The 18,389-nt window shown below is 34.4% G+C and overlaps 1 protein-coding gene across 4 annotated transcripts in view; it reads left to right on the top strand.

Annotated features, from left to right (window-relative positions):
- The window catches only part of LOC130891365 (whirlin), a 181,533-nt gene that overhangs the window by 74,927 nt on the left and 88,217 nt on the right, over positions 1–18,389 (top strand). For all 4 annotated transcript variants that reach the window (XM_057796023.1, XM_057796025.1, XM_057796024.1 and 1 more), the window contains exons 6-10: positions 6,749–6,874; positions 10,675–10,847; positions 12,586–12,775; positions 15,197–15,331; positions 17,965–18,018. In XM_057796023.1, coding sequence (XP_057652006.1) covers positions 6,749–6,874; positions 10,675–10,847; positions 12,586–12,775; positions 15,197–15,331; positions 17,965–18,018 — 678 coding nt within the window. The remainder of the gene's footprint in view (positions 1–6,748; positions 6,875–10,674; positions 10,848–12,585; positions 12,776–15,196; positions 15,332–17,964; positions 18,019–18,389) is intronic.

Consider the following 18,389-nt stretch of genomic DNA (forward strand, 5'->3'; position numbering starts at 1 on the left):
AAAAAATGTTGTTATTGAACATTTTCATAGTTCTTTCAACTCTCAAATGCTATTTTTTGTGATTTTTGTTCAAAATTTGGATCTTTTTTTTATTATAAAACTCATTCATGGTGGAATTTCCAAGAATTTGGTCATTTGTAAATGAAATCTGAAAGTTTAAATGTGAAAACAAGTTCTTTCAACTTTAGATTGTTGTTTTTTGTGGTTTTTGTACAAAATTTGGCAACTATTGATAGTTACTACCTTTTTCTCAGTGTAGTTGCTTCATATATATACTTGATTCGTCTCAAACTTATTTTTTAGCAGATTTTGATTTTTTTTCGATTATCAAACTCATTTTTTGCCCGAAATGTCATCCTCTACCTCCAATATGTAAAAATATTGAAATAAAACTTTTTCTTAGGGTAATTTTGAAGATTTTGTTCATTTTTAAGTAAAATCTAAAAGTTTAAATGTGAAATCAAGTTCTTTTAACTTTTAATTATCATTTTTTTTATTTTTGTACAAAATTTGGAAACTATTCATAGTTACTGCACTTTTCTCAGTGTAGTTGTGTCATATTTGTACTCGATTCATTTCCAAACTGAATTTTAAACAAATTTTAATCTTCTTTCGATTATCAAACTCATTTTTTATATGAAATGTTACCGTTCACCTCTAATATGTAAAAATATTGAAATAAAACTTTTTCTTGGTGTAATCTCGAAGATTTTGTTCATTTTTAAGTGAAATCTGGAAGTTTAAATGTGAAAACAAGTTCTTTCGACTTTAAATTGTTGTTTTTTGTGGTTTTTGTACAAAATTTGGCAACTATTGATAGTTACTACCCTTTTCTCAGTGTAATTGTTTCATATTTATACTTGATTCGTCTCAAACTTATTTTTTAGCAGATTTTGATTTTTTTTCGATTATCAAACTCATTTTCAAGTAAAATCTAAAAGTTTAAATGTGAAAATGAGGTCATTCAACTATCCAACGTCATTTTTTGTAGTTAATGCATTAATTTTTTAAACAAAAATCAGAAACTCTTCTTCGTTATTTCATTTTTTTCAGTATAATTACATTCTATTTGTAGTTGGGTCTTCGCTAAGCTGATTTTTGAACAAATTATGATTTACTTTTTATTATCAAACTCAAATTTTTGTCTAAAGTGTCATAATTTACTTCTTAGTAAAAATATTGAAAGAAGTTTTTCTTGGTGTACTTTCGAAGGTTTTGCTCGTTTTAATGTGAAATCTGAGTGTTCAGATTTGGAAATAAAGTCATTCACATCTGAAACATCATTCTTTATAATTTAGAATCAATTTTTGGACGAAAATCAGAAACTCTTTTTATTTACTGCACTTTTCTCAAGGTAATTATTGTATATTCGTACTTGATACATCTCTAAGCTGATTTGTGAACAAATTTTGATCCTTTTTTGATTATAAAACTCAATTTTGGTCTGAAATATCATTCACCTCCAATTTGCAAAAATATTGAAATAAAACTTTTTCTTGGTATAATTTTGAAGATTTTGCTCGTTTTGAAGTTAAATCTGAAAGTTGAAATTTGAAAATGAGGTCATTTAACTCTCCAGCTTTATTTTTTGTACTTAAAAATCAATTTTAGAAACTCTTCTTCGTTACTGCATTTTTTTCAGTATAATTATTTTCTATTTGTAATTGTGTTTCCGCTAAACTGATTTTTGAACAAAATTTGATCTTTTTTTGATTATCAAACTCAAGTTTTGTCTAAAATGTCAGGATTTACTTCTAATACGTGAAAATATTGACATAAAACTTTTTCTTGGTTCAATTTCGATGGCTTAACTCGTTTTAAAGTGAAATCTGAATGTTCAGATATAAAAATAAAGTCATTTAACTTTCAAACTTCATTTTTTGTAGATTAGAATCAATTTTTGAAAGAAAATGAAAAACTTCTCTTAGTTACTGAACTTTTCTCAGTGTAATTACTTTCTATTTGAACATGGATCATCTTTTCATCGTTCATTATTATCACACCTAGGTACTTGAATTTCTTCAAACTTTCTCAATTTTTACTTTGTATTTTCTTCATTTGATTATTCACTTTTATTTAAAAATAGTTCCAAGCCTATTTTCTATTAGAGAAGATAAAAAAAAACTAGGCTATTTTTATATTGTTCTACATCCATTGATCGGACTATTGGTGAATTGCCAACTTTATAGCTCATCCCGATTTTCGCAATTTTCCAACAAATTTTCCAGCATACGAAGCAAACAATGTGGAACAACTCTCACTCCATGCTATATCTACAATCACTATCTGGTTTCCACTTCGATCCGAAGTTGTTTACCAAGTAAAGTACGTTCGTTTATATAGAAGAAAATATACCTTGAAATGTCACATTAAAATTATATGTAACTATACAGTGTGTCATAGCGAAATGGAGTAAATACATTTCGGTTATATACAGAGTGTCCCGATATAGTGCAGAAGCGTATATGAGTCCAAAATATGACAGTTGATGCCAATTTATCTCTAATTACATTGCGGGAATCAACTGAAGAAGAATAAACAGACTCCTTTAACGACCCCCTAAGAAAATAATCACATTTGGTGAGATCTGGTGAGCAGGGAAGTCAAAATTGAGGACAATTGGAGTCTCTTATGGTTCTTTCTATATCGTCTTTTAATGTAATTTGAATGCATCAACCGCTTCTTCAGATGAAGAACAAAGATTGTAAGGAGGATGACCCAAAACGTGGTGGAGAATGCCATCTTCTTCTATTGGTTTCCCTGATTTTTTCAAACACTTCTACCAAGCAAATTCTGATGAACCATTCAGAATTAACCGTTCTAGGTTGCTCTAATGGAACGGTGGAGACATCTCCAGTTATTTGGAAAAAAACAAGCGACCATTTGCTTCGGAGTGCTTCGTGTTCGACCAAATTTTGTTAGATCTGATTCATACAGTTGTCGACACGATCTTTTTCTGAACGATTGTCATATTATGCAGTATCCAACGTGAAATCTTTTTGACAGCCAAATGTTCATGCAATATTGAATGTATGCGAATGAAAATAACGCCCAAATCTGCCACAATCTCACGGTATGTTACATGACGATATTGCTATATCAGTTTACGCAGAACTGGCACAACAGCGGATTATGGACAACCTACACGAAATTCATCCTGTAGTGAAGTACGATCACGATTGAATTCAGAAAACCAGCGAAAGATTAATGTTTTAAGTATCTGTAAACAACTCAAATAGCACACGTTCTGAGTACGTTCACTATTAAAAATGTCAAACTTTATGGTGGCAATGTCAAATTTGACATATTCACATCCGTGTTGCCGTATCTCAAAACTTGAGTAGTAACTCTCATATCTGGCTGATTGTGCTTAGCATTGTGATTTCTCTATAATTGGTACAGTTTCTTGTGTCCCCTTTCTTGTATATTACTTCAACTATACTCATCTGTCAATATTTTGGCACTTTTCTGTGTCATCTATTTTATTTAGCATGATTTTGAGTGACTATTATTTTCCTTTGTACAGCTTTTTCATTTCTCTCGTTATTTGATCTATTCCTAATTTAATTATTGGAGGAACTGACTTTCTTTTCCATAAAATACCTTCGATTTTCAACATTAAGTAGTTTATCGTTTACAGTGGGTTGTAACCCACAATAAACAAACTCGGGATAATAAAAATTACAGGTTTTTCTTCATATATTCACTGTTCCTTGTCTAGCTTGCTGAATTATTCGAAATTCCTCGTCTCGCTTGCTGACTTATTCGAGATTCCTCGTCTCGCTTGCTGAATTATCCGAGATTCCTCGTATCGCTTGCTGAATTATTTGAGATTCCTCGTCTCGCTTGCTGAATTATTCGAGATTCCTCGTCTCACTTGCTGAATTATCCGAGATTCCTCGTATCGCTTGCTGAATTATTTGAGATTCCTCGTCTCGCTTGCTGAATTATTTGAGATTCCTCGTCTCGCTTGCTGAATTATTCGAGATTCCTCGTCTCACTTGCTGAATTATCCGAGATTCCTCGTATCGCTTGCTGAATTATTTGAGATTCCTCGTCTCGCTTTCTGAATTATTTGAGATTCCTCGTCTCGCTTGCTGAATTATTCGAGATTCCTCGTCTCGCTTGCTGAATTATTCGAGATTTCTCGTCTCGCTTGCTGAATTATTCGAGATTCCTCGTCTCGCTTGCTGAATTATTTGAGATTCCTCGTCTGGCTTGCTGAATTATTCGAGATTCCTCTTTCGTAAAGGACTTAATTAAATTAAGTTCACGCTTCCTACTGGTTTTCGGAATTTAAATATAAAAGAAACTGAGCACTTGGTGAGCTTCCATCAGACATTCACAACTTGCATATATAATTGATTGACCATACACCTTATTCACCCGCAGTGACTTTTCTTGTGTTCTAACATTGAAGTTTCACTTTCAAGAGAGATATTTTTGTGAGGTGACGATAAGAAATTGAAATAAAATCCAATCTATTCAAAACACATGAATGTATGTTAATATTTTCACTGTGCGTATTTAGATTTGGTATTCCGAGCAGTCCAATTACTTTAAATTTACATGAATATGACAAACAACCATTATAAAAAGCCATCGGTATGAAGAAGTAACATTATATGAAGCAAATCTTAGACGTAAATAAGGCAATTTATATGAAGGCGAGATTTATGATCATTGGGCGGAAGTAAATGCAAAGGCGGATCCAACAATTTCGTGCCATTATCAACGAAACGTTCTAAACTTCAAGATGTAGTTGTGCGTCTTAATTTGAAGCGTGATTTAGTCTTTGCCATTATATGATTTCAGAGATCATGAAATATGCAAAACTCAATGAAAATAGTCATAGAATTACTATGAGTATTATGGACACGACGGGTGAAGTCAGTCTACGAGGGTTTTCCATAAAATGAGGTTCCCAACAAGCTGCGGATGCCACGAAAACTGTTAGGCATAATTTGACGATTTTGGTGTGTAAATTAGCTTCGTTTCTCCGAATTTCCACCCCAGCAAGCAGTCTAAAACATTCATTCTTGTTTTGATAACTATGATTGATGGAGCTTCCATTTTATTCTCACGTCAGGTGCGAATTACGCTCTGTGATTTGTCATTTTTCTGTTCCCCCGGTAGATATTCATTCCCAACTGTGTGAGGTGTATGGGGGAAATTGTATGAGTGCGCAACATCTGCCTAAACGGCGCAGAGAATTCCAAGACAAGCGTACAGACGTCAATGACGAATAACATTTTCAGAGGAAGAGATTGCAAAAGTGGAAGAAGCAATGCTGAAAGATGGAATGGTGACGGTTCGGGACCTCAACGAGATGACATCAGCAAGTCCAGTATCAACAACATTTTTAGAGGCCAAGGTTCCAAGGTTTGAGCAAGGTGAGTCGGATAACAACAAACAGTAATAAAGTGGAAGCCATCGAATTCTTCATGCCCACGAAACCGATGGGATGGGATATGAATTTTTGGACTCTGTTGTCACTTGGTTTGAGACCTGGGTCCACTATCGGACATCGGAAACAAGATAACAATGCCGATTTGGCGCTGGTATTCCTAACCTGATTAATAAACTACCGCACATGAGGTAACACATATCTTCGATCAAGAGTAAAGCACGATTATGTATCTCTTCATTGATCTCAACATCGTGATTACTGGAACTGACACGAATTTTATGTAAAATATCTTCTGACATATTATATCCTTGTATTTGTGTCACAGGTTACATGGGTTTAATGGAAAGCATGTCGAAATTATGATAGCGAATAATGTGCGTATCTGACTTGGAGATGCAGACATAATGGCTTCAGCTATTGTGGTATCCCAATGGGTATCGTTTTCTAATAAGTTCAGTTTTTCACATGCAGCATGATATGTTGGGAATATTACTCCATTAACAGTCCGTAGTGCAGCAACAACCGCAAATAGAAACATTCATTATTCTTTGGATGAACTGTATACATGCGACCAAGAGCATCAGTAGAACGCACATCCGGATACCCAGGAACCGCATCGCCTTGCTTCCGTCTTTGAAAATTCTTCGATGAAGCATTCCAAGTATAATAACGTGGCATCTCCGAGTAAAGCAAAGTTCGTGCAAACGGATCGCTTTGGCAGATCGCAAAGAAACTGGTCTATGTAGTTTCTGCAGGTGTTTCAGCACGTTGCATAGCATTCGAAGCCGTGAAATATACTCGTTGACCATTCTCCAGATGCACCGCCAAATGCACAACAGTACGATGACGTTCGTGAATATTAATGATATTTATTCAATTGAAATAGTTTTAATATTGTCAAGTTTTAATATTGTCATCCATACGTCCATTACATAGCTTTGCGTTTTGTTATTCCAAGTCTGATTCTTTTTTGTTATATCACGTTTTATAGTGACTTTTATAGTTTTATGTCAAGTCACACTGGAATAAAAATTATCCTATGTCCGTTTCCTGGCTCTAAGCTACCTCCTCACCAATTTTCAGCCATATCGGTACAGTCGTTCTTGAGTTATAAATACTGTAACTAACACAACTTCCTTTTATATATATAGATTATAGTCATAAGAGAAAATAAAATGATGACTGTTAGCAAAATCAAAAAGAGGAAAGGAAAAAGTTTCTCATAAAAATCTCGATTGAAATAAACATTGCCATTTATACTAACAAATTAGAAACCCTAAATACGAAATTTTTTGATAAATTCCATGAAATGAATTTAGCTTTAATCAATTGTTTCAGGTTGAACTCTGCATAGAACCAGGTCAAAGCTTGGGGTTAATGATCAGAGGGGGTGTCGAGTATAATTTGGGAATCTTCATCACAGGCGTTGACAAGGATTCCGTGGCGGACAGGGCAGGATTAATGGTAAGACGATCGAAAAAAACACGATAACTCTTTCGAAATTTCAATTTGAATATCGAGATTCATTATATACGAGGTATATCCACAATTTAAGTTTCTATTTTTATCAGCGGCAACGCTGAGATCGCAGTTTCGAGCAGGCGCGGCAATTACTCTAACACGGGTTCTTTATTGATTGAAAATGCTACGAGTGATTTGATGATTAGGGGATGAGCCAGAGAGTTCAATGAAGGATGATACGGAACGAAGTGGACGCCTATCTTTGGATACTGATGGTCTGGTTCACGCAGTTGAAGAGAAGCTTAAGCAAAATCGTAAATTCACAATTCATGGAATTGTTACTGAAATTTTGCTTTACTCACGTTAGGTACCCAAACAACACCGAAACAGTGTCGATTTTCTCCTGTTATAATTACGGAGGATAGAATTTGGGTATCTATCAGAAGCTAAAAGGCAATGATTGGAGTGAAGGTACATTTCGTCCCCATTGTAAGTGTAGCTTAAGCAAATTTTGTTTCTAGAAATGGAAAAATATTTTTCTGATGAATTTCATTACACGAACACGAAATTGCAATACAATACAGATCAAGCACCGAGAATTCATGTAAAAAGGAGTTGTTTTTACCATGATGATGTCCGACCTCAAATTGCGAATACTTAATCATCCCATGTACAGCCTGGATCTCGTTGCAAGCGATTTTTATCTCTTCTTACATCTAGAATTTTTCTTTGGTAGTCAAAATTCAACAAAAACTTGTGCCACATTATGACAAGTCCCTGCAAAAGTTCTGAAGCTATGTAGAAAATCAGTTTAACAGTTTTAGATTTTTTTACAATGAATATTTTTTCTGTATCTGTAGACTTGTTTTTTCATATAATTAAACGGAACTTACTTTGTGAATATATCTCGTATCACAACCTGATTAAAATATTAGACGGAACGTATTACAATGGATAAATACTACAACACATTGGTTATAATTGAAAATCATAGCAAAAAATCGAGTTTAATATGTGTGGGATATCGATCAAAATGATTGTTAAAAACGTTTCCAGTTCGGAAACGAGCTTGTGCATTCAGCGTTATCCTGAAAAGTTTAATCTGATATTTGGGCAATATGGTACGTGGAAACGAATCTGATCAAAAAAATAAATTGAAAGATTCAGCGGATCATTTTGAAAGTGTATTGATATTATGTTATTTTACGAAAGAGAGGACCTAAACATAAACGGAAGCTCCAAAATCTACTATTCATTGTCTACAAAGACAAAATATCGATTTTTTCAACATTTCCTTAGATTCGGACAGTTGATGGGCGTCTACAACGAGATTTATCATCAATGGACATGTCGCGATTTCTAAACCTTGCAAAAAAATCGTACACTTGAATCTTTGTGAACTGTTTCAAGCATTAAAATAGTTTTAAATGCATTTTTATCGTATAGAAAAAAGTAGAAATCTGTCCACTCATACTTTACATCACCAAAAAGGGAACAATAACAAGGAAGTGCTAGTAAAAAAGATTTTACAGATGACCAGAACCACATCGACAGATACAGATATTACATGCAAATAGAGGCAACAAGCTACATCCTTCTGTAACGCAAAAGATATCACAGACGGCAGTGAACTTCTTCAAAAGCTCGAACCACGGCAATTCTAATTATTGGGTCTCCGTACAATTGAGTTATTTCAATAAAAATTAATCAAGGGATGAATTCAGTTTCAAGCTTAATTTTTATAGTTTTTATATTTATATAACGAAGACATGCACATTTTAAAGAATTTATCGTGGGTTTTGTAGCCTAACCTCGGCTGGAGACTCTTCCTCAGGAAGTGGTATTCGGTCGCAGTGAAAGTATATAAATAATTGGTACTTAGATGGGGTGAACAATTAATATTAAATTGGACGCCACCAGCTTTTTAATGAATGACGTTAAGAGTAAATAAAAAAATATGGAAAAGCTGGAAACATCTTATGAATTAAATTAATGAAAATTAACATTAACTGCGTATCCAAAAAAGCCTAGTGAATAAAAAACAGTTATAGAGTGAAAACAACTCAGATTTATATACAGTATGTTTCTGAGGAAACAGAATAGAACAGATTCCTGTTTGGTTATATTTAAAAAAAATATGAATTAAGTTTTTTATATGCTAGATCATAAGTTCCTATTTATTCAAATCTGTTCCACCTACTCGTTCCTTCTTTAGTAATTTCCATTTCTGTACTTGTTCACTTCCTTATTTTTTTCGCAGTTCTACAGCTCCAGATTGGAGTTCAACCACAACAAGGACTCAACCGGTACCCCACGGTTTCCTTAAAAACATACGGTATATTAAAGATAAGACTGGGACTGAGTTGCCAGCTGTTGGAATTGAATTTATTGAGTGGTGTACCGGTTGAGTTCTTTTTGTGGTTGAACTCCATTCTGGAGCTGTAGAACTGCGGAAAAAATATAAAATAAGGAAGTGAACGGGAACAGAAATTGAAATTACTAAAGAAGGAACGAGTAGGTAGAACAGATTTGATTAAAAAAGAACTTTTGCTTAAATTTATAAAAAAAATTGAATCATATTTTTTTTAAATATAACCGAACAGGAATCTGTTCTATTGTATTCGTTCTGTTCCCCAAATAAATGGAAAATACGAATTTACATTATAATTATTGAACGTTGAAAAACTTACCAACGAATATAAAGAATAATTTTACTAACTTTGCTTTGATTTAAACACTTTTAAAGTGTAGATACATAGAGAGTTTTATCGAATTTTTCGAATGGAGTGGGAGGTCGATAACAAATTAATTTTTTCAAAAGTGGGAATACTAGAAGCAAAATATGTTTGAAAAAAAACGGAACAAAGCCGAATGGCAGTTTAAGTATAGGTTGACACATATACGAGGATATACTGAAAAACGTCTCTAGATCTTTCAAAAATCAAATGTTTCTTCTTGAACTACAAACCAGACCTCCACAGCTTTTATTACCTCCTCGTTGGAAGGAAATTTACGACATTTTAAACTTTCTTTCAGTTGAGGAAAGAGATGATAGTCGGACGGAGCCAAATCTGGTGAATAAAGAGGGTGTTCCAGTTATTCAAACCCTCAATCACGAATTTTTTCATCGCAACATGAGATTTGTGTGCAGGGGCGTTGTCCTACATGGAGATTAGTAATCTCCAGGTTTACTCCATGGCAATCCCAAAATACTGAAGAAAGAACTTTTCCAGCAGATTTTTGGACACGAAACTTCTAAGGTCTTGAAGAACCAGAGTGTCGCCATTCCATCGATTGTTGCTTTGTTTCTGGATCGTAGAAATGTATCCAAGTTTCATCCATAGTAACAATTCGATTTGAATAGTCTACGTCGTTTTCAAATCGAGCACAGATCGAACGCGATGCTTCTACCCTTGCACGCTTGTGGTCAACATTCAAACATTTGGGGATCCATTTTGCAGCAATTTTTCTTATGTCAAAACTATATGCAGTCCAATTTTCGTAAATCTTAACCCTTTCAAGTACAGGTACTTGATGATGGAACATGGAACTGGTCTAGGCTAACTACTCGTAGATATCAATACATTCTCGTGAACCTTGGTTTCGGTGTATATAAATGTGTAAACTACTATTATCAATCAGTGTAATTTAAAAAAAATAGTGAACATTTATAAAAGAATTTACACTTTTTCAATGAAATTATTTACTAGCTCCTTATAGAAAAAGTAGATAGTGATATCGCTCGTTAAAAATGTAATACAGTTATAAAACTAAATAACATAAGCAAATCCATTTTTCTTTAGGTCGGAGATCAAATTCTAGAAGTAAATGGCCAGTCGTTTATGGACGTAACACACGACGAAGCCGTAGCTCAACTCAAATACCATAAACGTATGTCTTTAGTCGTGAGGGACGTAGGAAAAGTCCCACATTCCTGCACTGCCTATGATAGAGACTGGGACTTATGTAGTCCAGGGTAAGTCAATCATCAACTTCTCCTCTAATGAGTTTATAATATATAGTTACCTAGTAACTTCTATCCATAATCAAAGTAATGATAATCATACGTAGTGGGGTTGGTTTTCCAATAATCATCATTCTAGTTTGGATGCTCCTCTACGTAATATCTGAAGTAATCAATTGAATGAGTAGATGGTAAAACGTCGCATGTCGTTTTTTTTCAAAAAGTCGATTTTTGATGGATAAACGATCTTTGTCACTTGCTAAATCGAATCCAATCTTCAAGTAGTTAGATTTCAAACCGCTAGATAGCCTACAATGCGGCGAATCATGCTTGGGTTTGGTGGAAAAACGTTTCATGTTGGTAGCACTGATACCCACGTTTTATTGTTGCTGTGAGATTTCATAGTGTGTTTGCATTGTTGTTTACTCATTTCCCATCATGAATATATCGGCTAGTTATTCAGTTGGAGGAATGGAGTGACAAGAAGTGTAAAATTATGAAAGACAGTAGAAAATCATACAAAGCCAATCGAGGAAAGGATAATGTCGTTCTTGAAAAGGTTGTTCAGCGGTTTGTGAGAAAGAAGGATGCATAGCTCTTAGTATTGCGTACATACATAGTTTATTTCGTCACTTTTACGGTTTGACGTACAATGAACATTCTCTTTTACTTCTCCTACGGGAACCACGGAAAAGACGTAACGGTAAATCAGATTCCATCAACACGACAAGCTTCTTTCGATTTTTCCTTGAATGGGAACGTTTACCATCACACCAAGGCGAATTCACAACAAAGAATGAAAGATGGTCAGCTTGCTCCAAAAGTCTTATCTCATCGAAAAAACGTTTGAGTCCTGATATCAGTGTCTCCAAAATGTACCGTTTATTCAAGCAGAAATTCCCTGATAATTCAACAAACTCTACTTTGTATAGTAAGATCGAAGTTGGCAGCCGTCTACATCATTGCAAAGCTGATCAAGCATATAAGACTCTCTCAGAAGATTCAGCAAACGGAAATGCTATAACAATATGTGTAGACCTACAGCAAGTCTTATTTACACCTATGTTAACCCATGGCGATGTGTACACCAACGCCAGTATTCTACATACAACTTGGCAATCTAGAATATGACTGACAACGTTGCAAATATGTTTGTATGTCAAGCATAACGGAGTTCTAAGGGTCTTGCATTTTGAGATACATCATCACTACACTTCGACCACTACCCCCGGGCCAGGAAAGAGAGATTAATCGTTTGTTCAGCCCGATGTACAGGCCAAAACAATAATTGTAATACGCTCATCCTGTATAGTGCCAAGAAAAGGGTGAAAGCCCTTGTTCCAGGCGATTGGTAACACGTAATAGTTGGTACAAAACTAAACGTCTGGATGAAGATGAAGATATAACTACCGATGACCCAGTTTCACTGCATGTGAGAGAGATACACAACATATTGTGCCCTTGGATATCAGAACACATGGTTTAATCCATGTGACATCAAGGATCTTACCAACCAAGTGACACCAGGCCAGCCCCTTTGGAATGTCTATTTCTATCAAGCTGAACGCCTTGTATTTTTTGCTTGTCTTTAAAATTAGCCTTAACCAATTTGAACAGAATAACGCGCGCGATCACATCGCTCGACGCTCACATCGCTCGACGCTCACTACTTGAACGTCGCCGGTGTGAACACACACTTCAACATCATCAATAATATTAACAGTTTTCGATTATTTTTTTTTTGTTATAGAAGTAGAGCTGCGCAAACCACTCGGAAATGGGCAGCTGCGCTTCAAATGGTGGAGGAGAAAGCTCGAATAATTTTGAGTCGTCCTGAATTTACTACCCTATGTTATTATACAGACGAATACGCAGCCAGACACATGACCATAGATGCCTTCGTACAAGTGATGACTGAACTTCTAAATACCCCCGATAAGGTGAGATAAATATAATAATTTTACCATCAAGGTACATGTTTTGTTTATGTAGAAATCAGCAGTGATAAGTTTGAGCTCGTTCCAGTTTGTCAAATTGTCTCTGTAACCACTTCACTACAATGTCTGTCGTGAAACATGGATCTCGAACAACTCAAAGATATTAAGTTCTATTTAGAAATCAATATACTCATATGTAAAAAAGGATGTCTACAAATGATACGAATGATTTAATAGTGGAAAAGACTCAGTCGGGACGTTTCCCGATCTCAAAAACCCAATGAAAATCCACCTGATTCTCAAAGTTCTTATCTTCCTCTGTTTTCACATCCTCCGCACTCAACAGATTTAGTACTACGCGATTTCTGACTTTTCAAAAGAAATGTACTGAAAGCTAGAGATTTTGAGATCAGGTGAAAGCCTTTTTGAGAGAAGACTTCCACAAATGCTTCCAGCCAGTACTTTGTATCTATAGCCTCTATTATCCTTGTAATTTATCTCATTATGACATTGGCATAGCTCATTCAGCTACATCATTCACGTCTGTACAATTTTTAGTGAAGATTTCCATATTTTAATCAAGTTATACATCGTTGAAACGCTTACAATGTTTTCTATTTTTCAATATATTCTTGATATTTTACGACACACTTTTGAAGCGTTTCTTTAGCTTAGGGAAGATGTGGTAATCACTAGGGACAAAGGGCAGGTTATATAGGGGATGGGGAATAACAGTATACCCAAATTTCTTCAAAACTTCCTGTGTTGGACAAGTGTTGTTGTAAAGAAGCACTACTTCTTCCGTTAGTCGTCCTCTCGGGCGATTCTGGATTTCTCACCGGAATTCGATCAATGTTTCACTACATCTGAGTTTGTTGTAGTCCCAGATTACATGAAATCGATGAGAAGTACCCCCTTTCGATCCCAAAGCAAGTCACTATAACTTTTCCTGTCTACTGCGTTTGTTTGAATTTCTTCAGTGGCGGTGAACAAGAGTGACGCGAAATTATTGTTTTGTTTCGGGTGTATGATGAAACATCCACGTTTCAACTCCTTCAATAACCTCTCCGTCTTGCCTACCCCCTTACATTGTTGAGGAAATTGGAGCATAGCATCCGGGAGACCCAACTAGCACTTTCCTTGCGATAACCCAACACTACTTTCAATTGTATGATAGGAAGCTTCAGGAATGCGTTCAATAAGTTCACGGACAGTGATCCTCCAATATTTGAACGGCTTATTGATCGTTTGGACAAGAGCATCCGAAACCAGCGGTCTTCCACACCTTTCTTCATCGTGGACTTCCGTGCAATCGTCAAGAAAAGCCCAGCACCATTTGCGAATGTGCTGAACCCCAGTCATTGACCACTGCGGGCTACCCGTTAGCGAATTTTTAGCCTAGCACCTGTCCTCGAGGTTGTCGCTCATTAAGAACCTGACATTTGGTACAATCCTGATTGTCTCAAAGTCATAATACTTATAGGTCGTTCCTATCATGCTTTATACCTCGTTTTTTATACTCATACCTATTGTCTAACAGTTTCGTTATTGAAATACTTATCCTTAAGATGTTATGAATTGTTTGGAGGAGATTCACACGCAGTTTCATCACGATATCTGGGTGATTCCATTATAACTGTGATATTCAATGTCCTGTATTGTTTTTTTGTACTAGTCATTAATTAATAATCAATTAATAAAAATTTTGTGTTAATTGAATAATTCTTAAGATATTTAAACATTATTTTTATACAATATAACTTGCCACTTAAAGAAAACTTATACTACATCACTTAAATGTCAGTACCGTGTCATGTCCATTCCTAGAATTTACCGATAAATTATTAATTTTTTTTGTCGTAACAAATGATTTAAACTAATTACCTTATAAATTCTAATGTTTATGATCAAACTGAGGAAAATTGATGCACTTGTTGTTTAATATCTTAAGTTACCATGTCAGTACCGTGGATAAATGAGTCAGTACCGTGGAACTCAAAATCCGACATTTGTGTCTTGCTCGTGATACTTTGAAGTTGTAGTAAATTCCTCTTAGAGTTTTATTTTTACAGTAAAATAGATGAATAATATGCATAAAAAAGTTAGAAAAGTTAAATTTTAAAATCTTGAAATTTTGAATACAAAAAATCACAGTTAGAACGGAATCACCCATCTATAACTGCAGCAATAGCGTTGAACTGTGACTAAATCGAATGCCTTTTCGTAGTCGATATTAACAAGAAGGGTTTTATTCACCACATAAGTATTTCTGAATAGATAATCTACTATGAAATTATGGAATAAGCTATAAAGTTTGTCGACATAGTTTATAACATCGCTAATATTTTTCTTGGAAAGAGCAAAATGTAATTGAAAATATTGTGACAATAAATGAGATATATACTCGTATATATTTTGTTTCAGTATACACTAATGACCGAATTAAGAGAAATAGTAGCTCTTGACGACCGTATGAAGTTTGATGAATTAGTTTATAGAAGAGATTTCGACCCTTCGAGAATTAGAGATCCTAGGGAACACGATTACAGACATTCACGCGTAAGTACAAATATTATTTGATAGAAGGTTTATTGTATTAAAAGATTTTTGTTTTTCTTAAACGTTATATTCAATTGAACAAAGTTAACGAACTGTCTTCATGCATGACCGATCATGAAGACCGACTTCATAGCTTAAATTGTTACTTGATAAGAAAGTTGAGTCTATGACTTCGGCCAAGAGATAAAAATGGAAAACTTCGTCTTAAATAAGTGCGTCGTAAGGAGCTTTGTGAAATTTTACGAGGAGATACTAAAAAAATTGCATAACGATGTGCGTTAAAAGAGACTTGAAAATGGCACAATTTTTTGAGTATATTACTCAGTCTACAATCTTCCTTAATCTATCTGATAAATACGTTTTGTTGACATTTACAAACTAAGCCTCCGGTGTGATGATTCCCTTGTACTTGAAGAGCGACTTTTTTAAAAAGTTCCAAAGAAAAATAGTGCTAAATCCGGATAAAACGGTGGATGAGGTGGCAGTTCCTAATCTAATTCTACAAATTTAGCAATTTTGATTACGGAGGTGTAAGCTTTGTCTTTCTTTAGATAATCGATGTAGATTACATCTTGTGTATCCCAGAAATCGGTGGCTATCAACTTTCTGGTCGATAGGACACTCTTTAACTTCTTTGAAGCAGATTCACCTGGTGAAGACCACTAAGTTTGACTCACATCAGTTAATATAATATTATTGCTTAATAATTCTTGAATCCATGGTCTATTATTAATACTAGGAATCCCATGAAAAATTATATCTTGATCAAACGCCATAAAATTGCAAGCATACTGATTATTTAAGCTTTCAAGATGAATTAAATAATCTCTATGGTCCTGTGGTTTTGTTTTGGCTCCACCAAACAATAAATGGACAACTTGATTCTTACAATGTGATTGATACTTCATTTCTTCCTCTTCCGTTTCTCATCTTTTATTTTTTTTATATTACCTGTACAGTTTGAAGACAAACTTCTGGTATTAACGACAAATTAGCTAGTTGGCTTCTTTATTATATTTACTTGAATCTGCTTTGGTTGTTTCTCTTGATGCGCTCTCTGGATTCAGTATTCCTCTGCATAATAGTATTGAGTGTTTCTTTCCGCGCCATTGACATTTTGAATTGATTCTACAAGCTTGTGTATTGTGACCTGGTATCAAACAATTGAAACAACAATTCTTTTCTTTAACGATGTTTCATTTATCATCGTCTGTCTCGCTTTTCCACATCATGAACTCCGATGTTCTTCCCCACAAAATATACAAGTATAAGTTTTAAAATTCTGTTTGACATTTTTAGCTTTCTTTGTCAATAATCCAGTAGCTGTTGGATTTTTATTGAATTTAACATTATTTGAATGTTTATCGTCGTCTTAATAAGTCTTTCTTCGTTCTCTACTTCATCTTGTAAAAATTCTGCCAACTTGGTTAACCTTTCTCCGATATCCTTACATTTGATCGTAGTTGCTTGCCTTTGCCACGTTCTTATTAACTCTTCTGGTGAAGATGATTCAACTAATGGATATAACATTGCAGCGCACTTGTCTTTTGTAACCCCAAGTGATTCAAGAGCACGTAATTGTGCCTCAAATTTATCATAAATTTTTGACAATGAAATTTCTTCATTTGATTTGATAGCATTATTTATTACTGGTGTTAATAATTCTCGAACATAAACTTCAACTAGCAATTCATCTTTGAAGAAACGACTTTTTAACTATCAATAACTTTATCGTAATTATCCTTTGTTGGTGGGAAACTAAATCAGCTGCTCTTGAATTCAGAATCATGGCTTGAGTCAAATACTGGAACTTATCTTCTTTAGTGATACTCATATCACCATGAGCGTTTTTAAATTGACTCCAAAATTGCAACCAATCTTTTAAATTGCCACCGAATTTCTTTAATTCAATTTTTGGTAACTCTTTTAGAATCATTATCAGTGGTTGGAGCATTTTGGAAAATTTGTTGTCGTTGTTCAGGTTGATTTTGTTGTTTATTGAATTTAATAACATCGATTTTTACATGTAAATATTTACTTGTATATTCAGCTGCTACTTCATCACTGTATCTTGTTCTCTAGTGTCTACCAGTAGCTCTATGTTTTGTCAATGCATAAACTTCTTTCGGTTGGGCTTAAATTGCGCCAAAAACACACTGATTGTGCCCCAGTTTTTACCAGTCTAAAATTTCGTGCAACGTACAATCCACTCTCTCCAATAGTCGTTTGATAAGAAATTCTATATTCTATCAACAAAGAAGTTCTCGAGTACTAAGAAATCACCACATGTAGGATAAAAATCTGTAAACTTTTGATGGAATAGGCCACAATCAAATTGAAACTCGGGAATAAAGATCAAGGTTTTCATTTTCTTCAATTCTAAGGGTGAAACTCATTCTTATAGTCTCCGAATTTAACCAAGGAGTGCTGAAGCGATGTGCTGATGGATATACTTTGAAAAGGCCACGATAGAGTATATGAAATCCTTCCAGAAATACTTCCAGTAATAGATTTCACATTGGAATTAGTTCAATACTAATCCATAGAAAATAATTTTAATTTGAGTTTTAATGTAATTTTTCGTTTTTGTTTTTGATATTTCATCTGATAATAGCGTCGTATCAATATTTCAGAGAAAAGGAATGCCAATTCCGGATTCAAATAACGCCATCTATTCAGGTTATGAGGTAAGTCGTAGAGACATTTTTCATGTTACAAAGCGAGTAGACTAGACATTTTTATTTTCTTTTTGAATTTTATTACTAGTATTTTTGATAGACATATGTGGTGCTTGATGCGAACTTTATAATGAAATAAATAAAGTGAAGGTATAAAATTATTTAATAAATATAATTACGTAAAAAATATTAAGGAAAGCTTCAAGAAATAATTCATTTTATGATTCGTAAAAGAAACTTTCTCTGTCAAACAATATTGAGAAATAAACTTAGAATACTTCGAGATTGAAGTAAAGATACCTGAAACAATATTTAGTTTTTACGCTCTTGATTCAAACTCTCTCGAAGAATGATACATTCCTTCCTTACCGATATCGTCC

The sequence above is a fragment of the Diorhabda carinulata genome, chromosome 3, assembly GCF_026250575.1.
Source record: "Diorhabda carinulata isolate Delta chromosome 3, icDioCari1.1, whole genome shotgun sequence".
NCBI lineage: Eukaryota > Metazoa > Arthropoda > Insecta > Coleoptera > Chrysomelidae > Diorhabda > Diorhabda carinulata.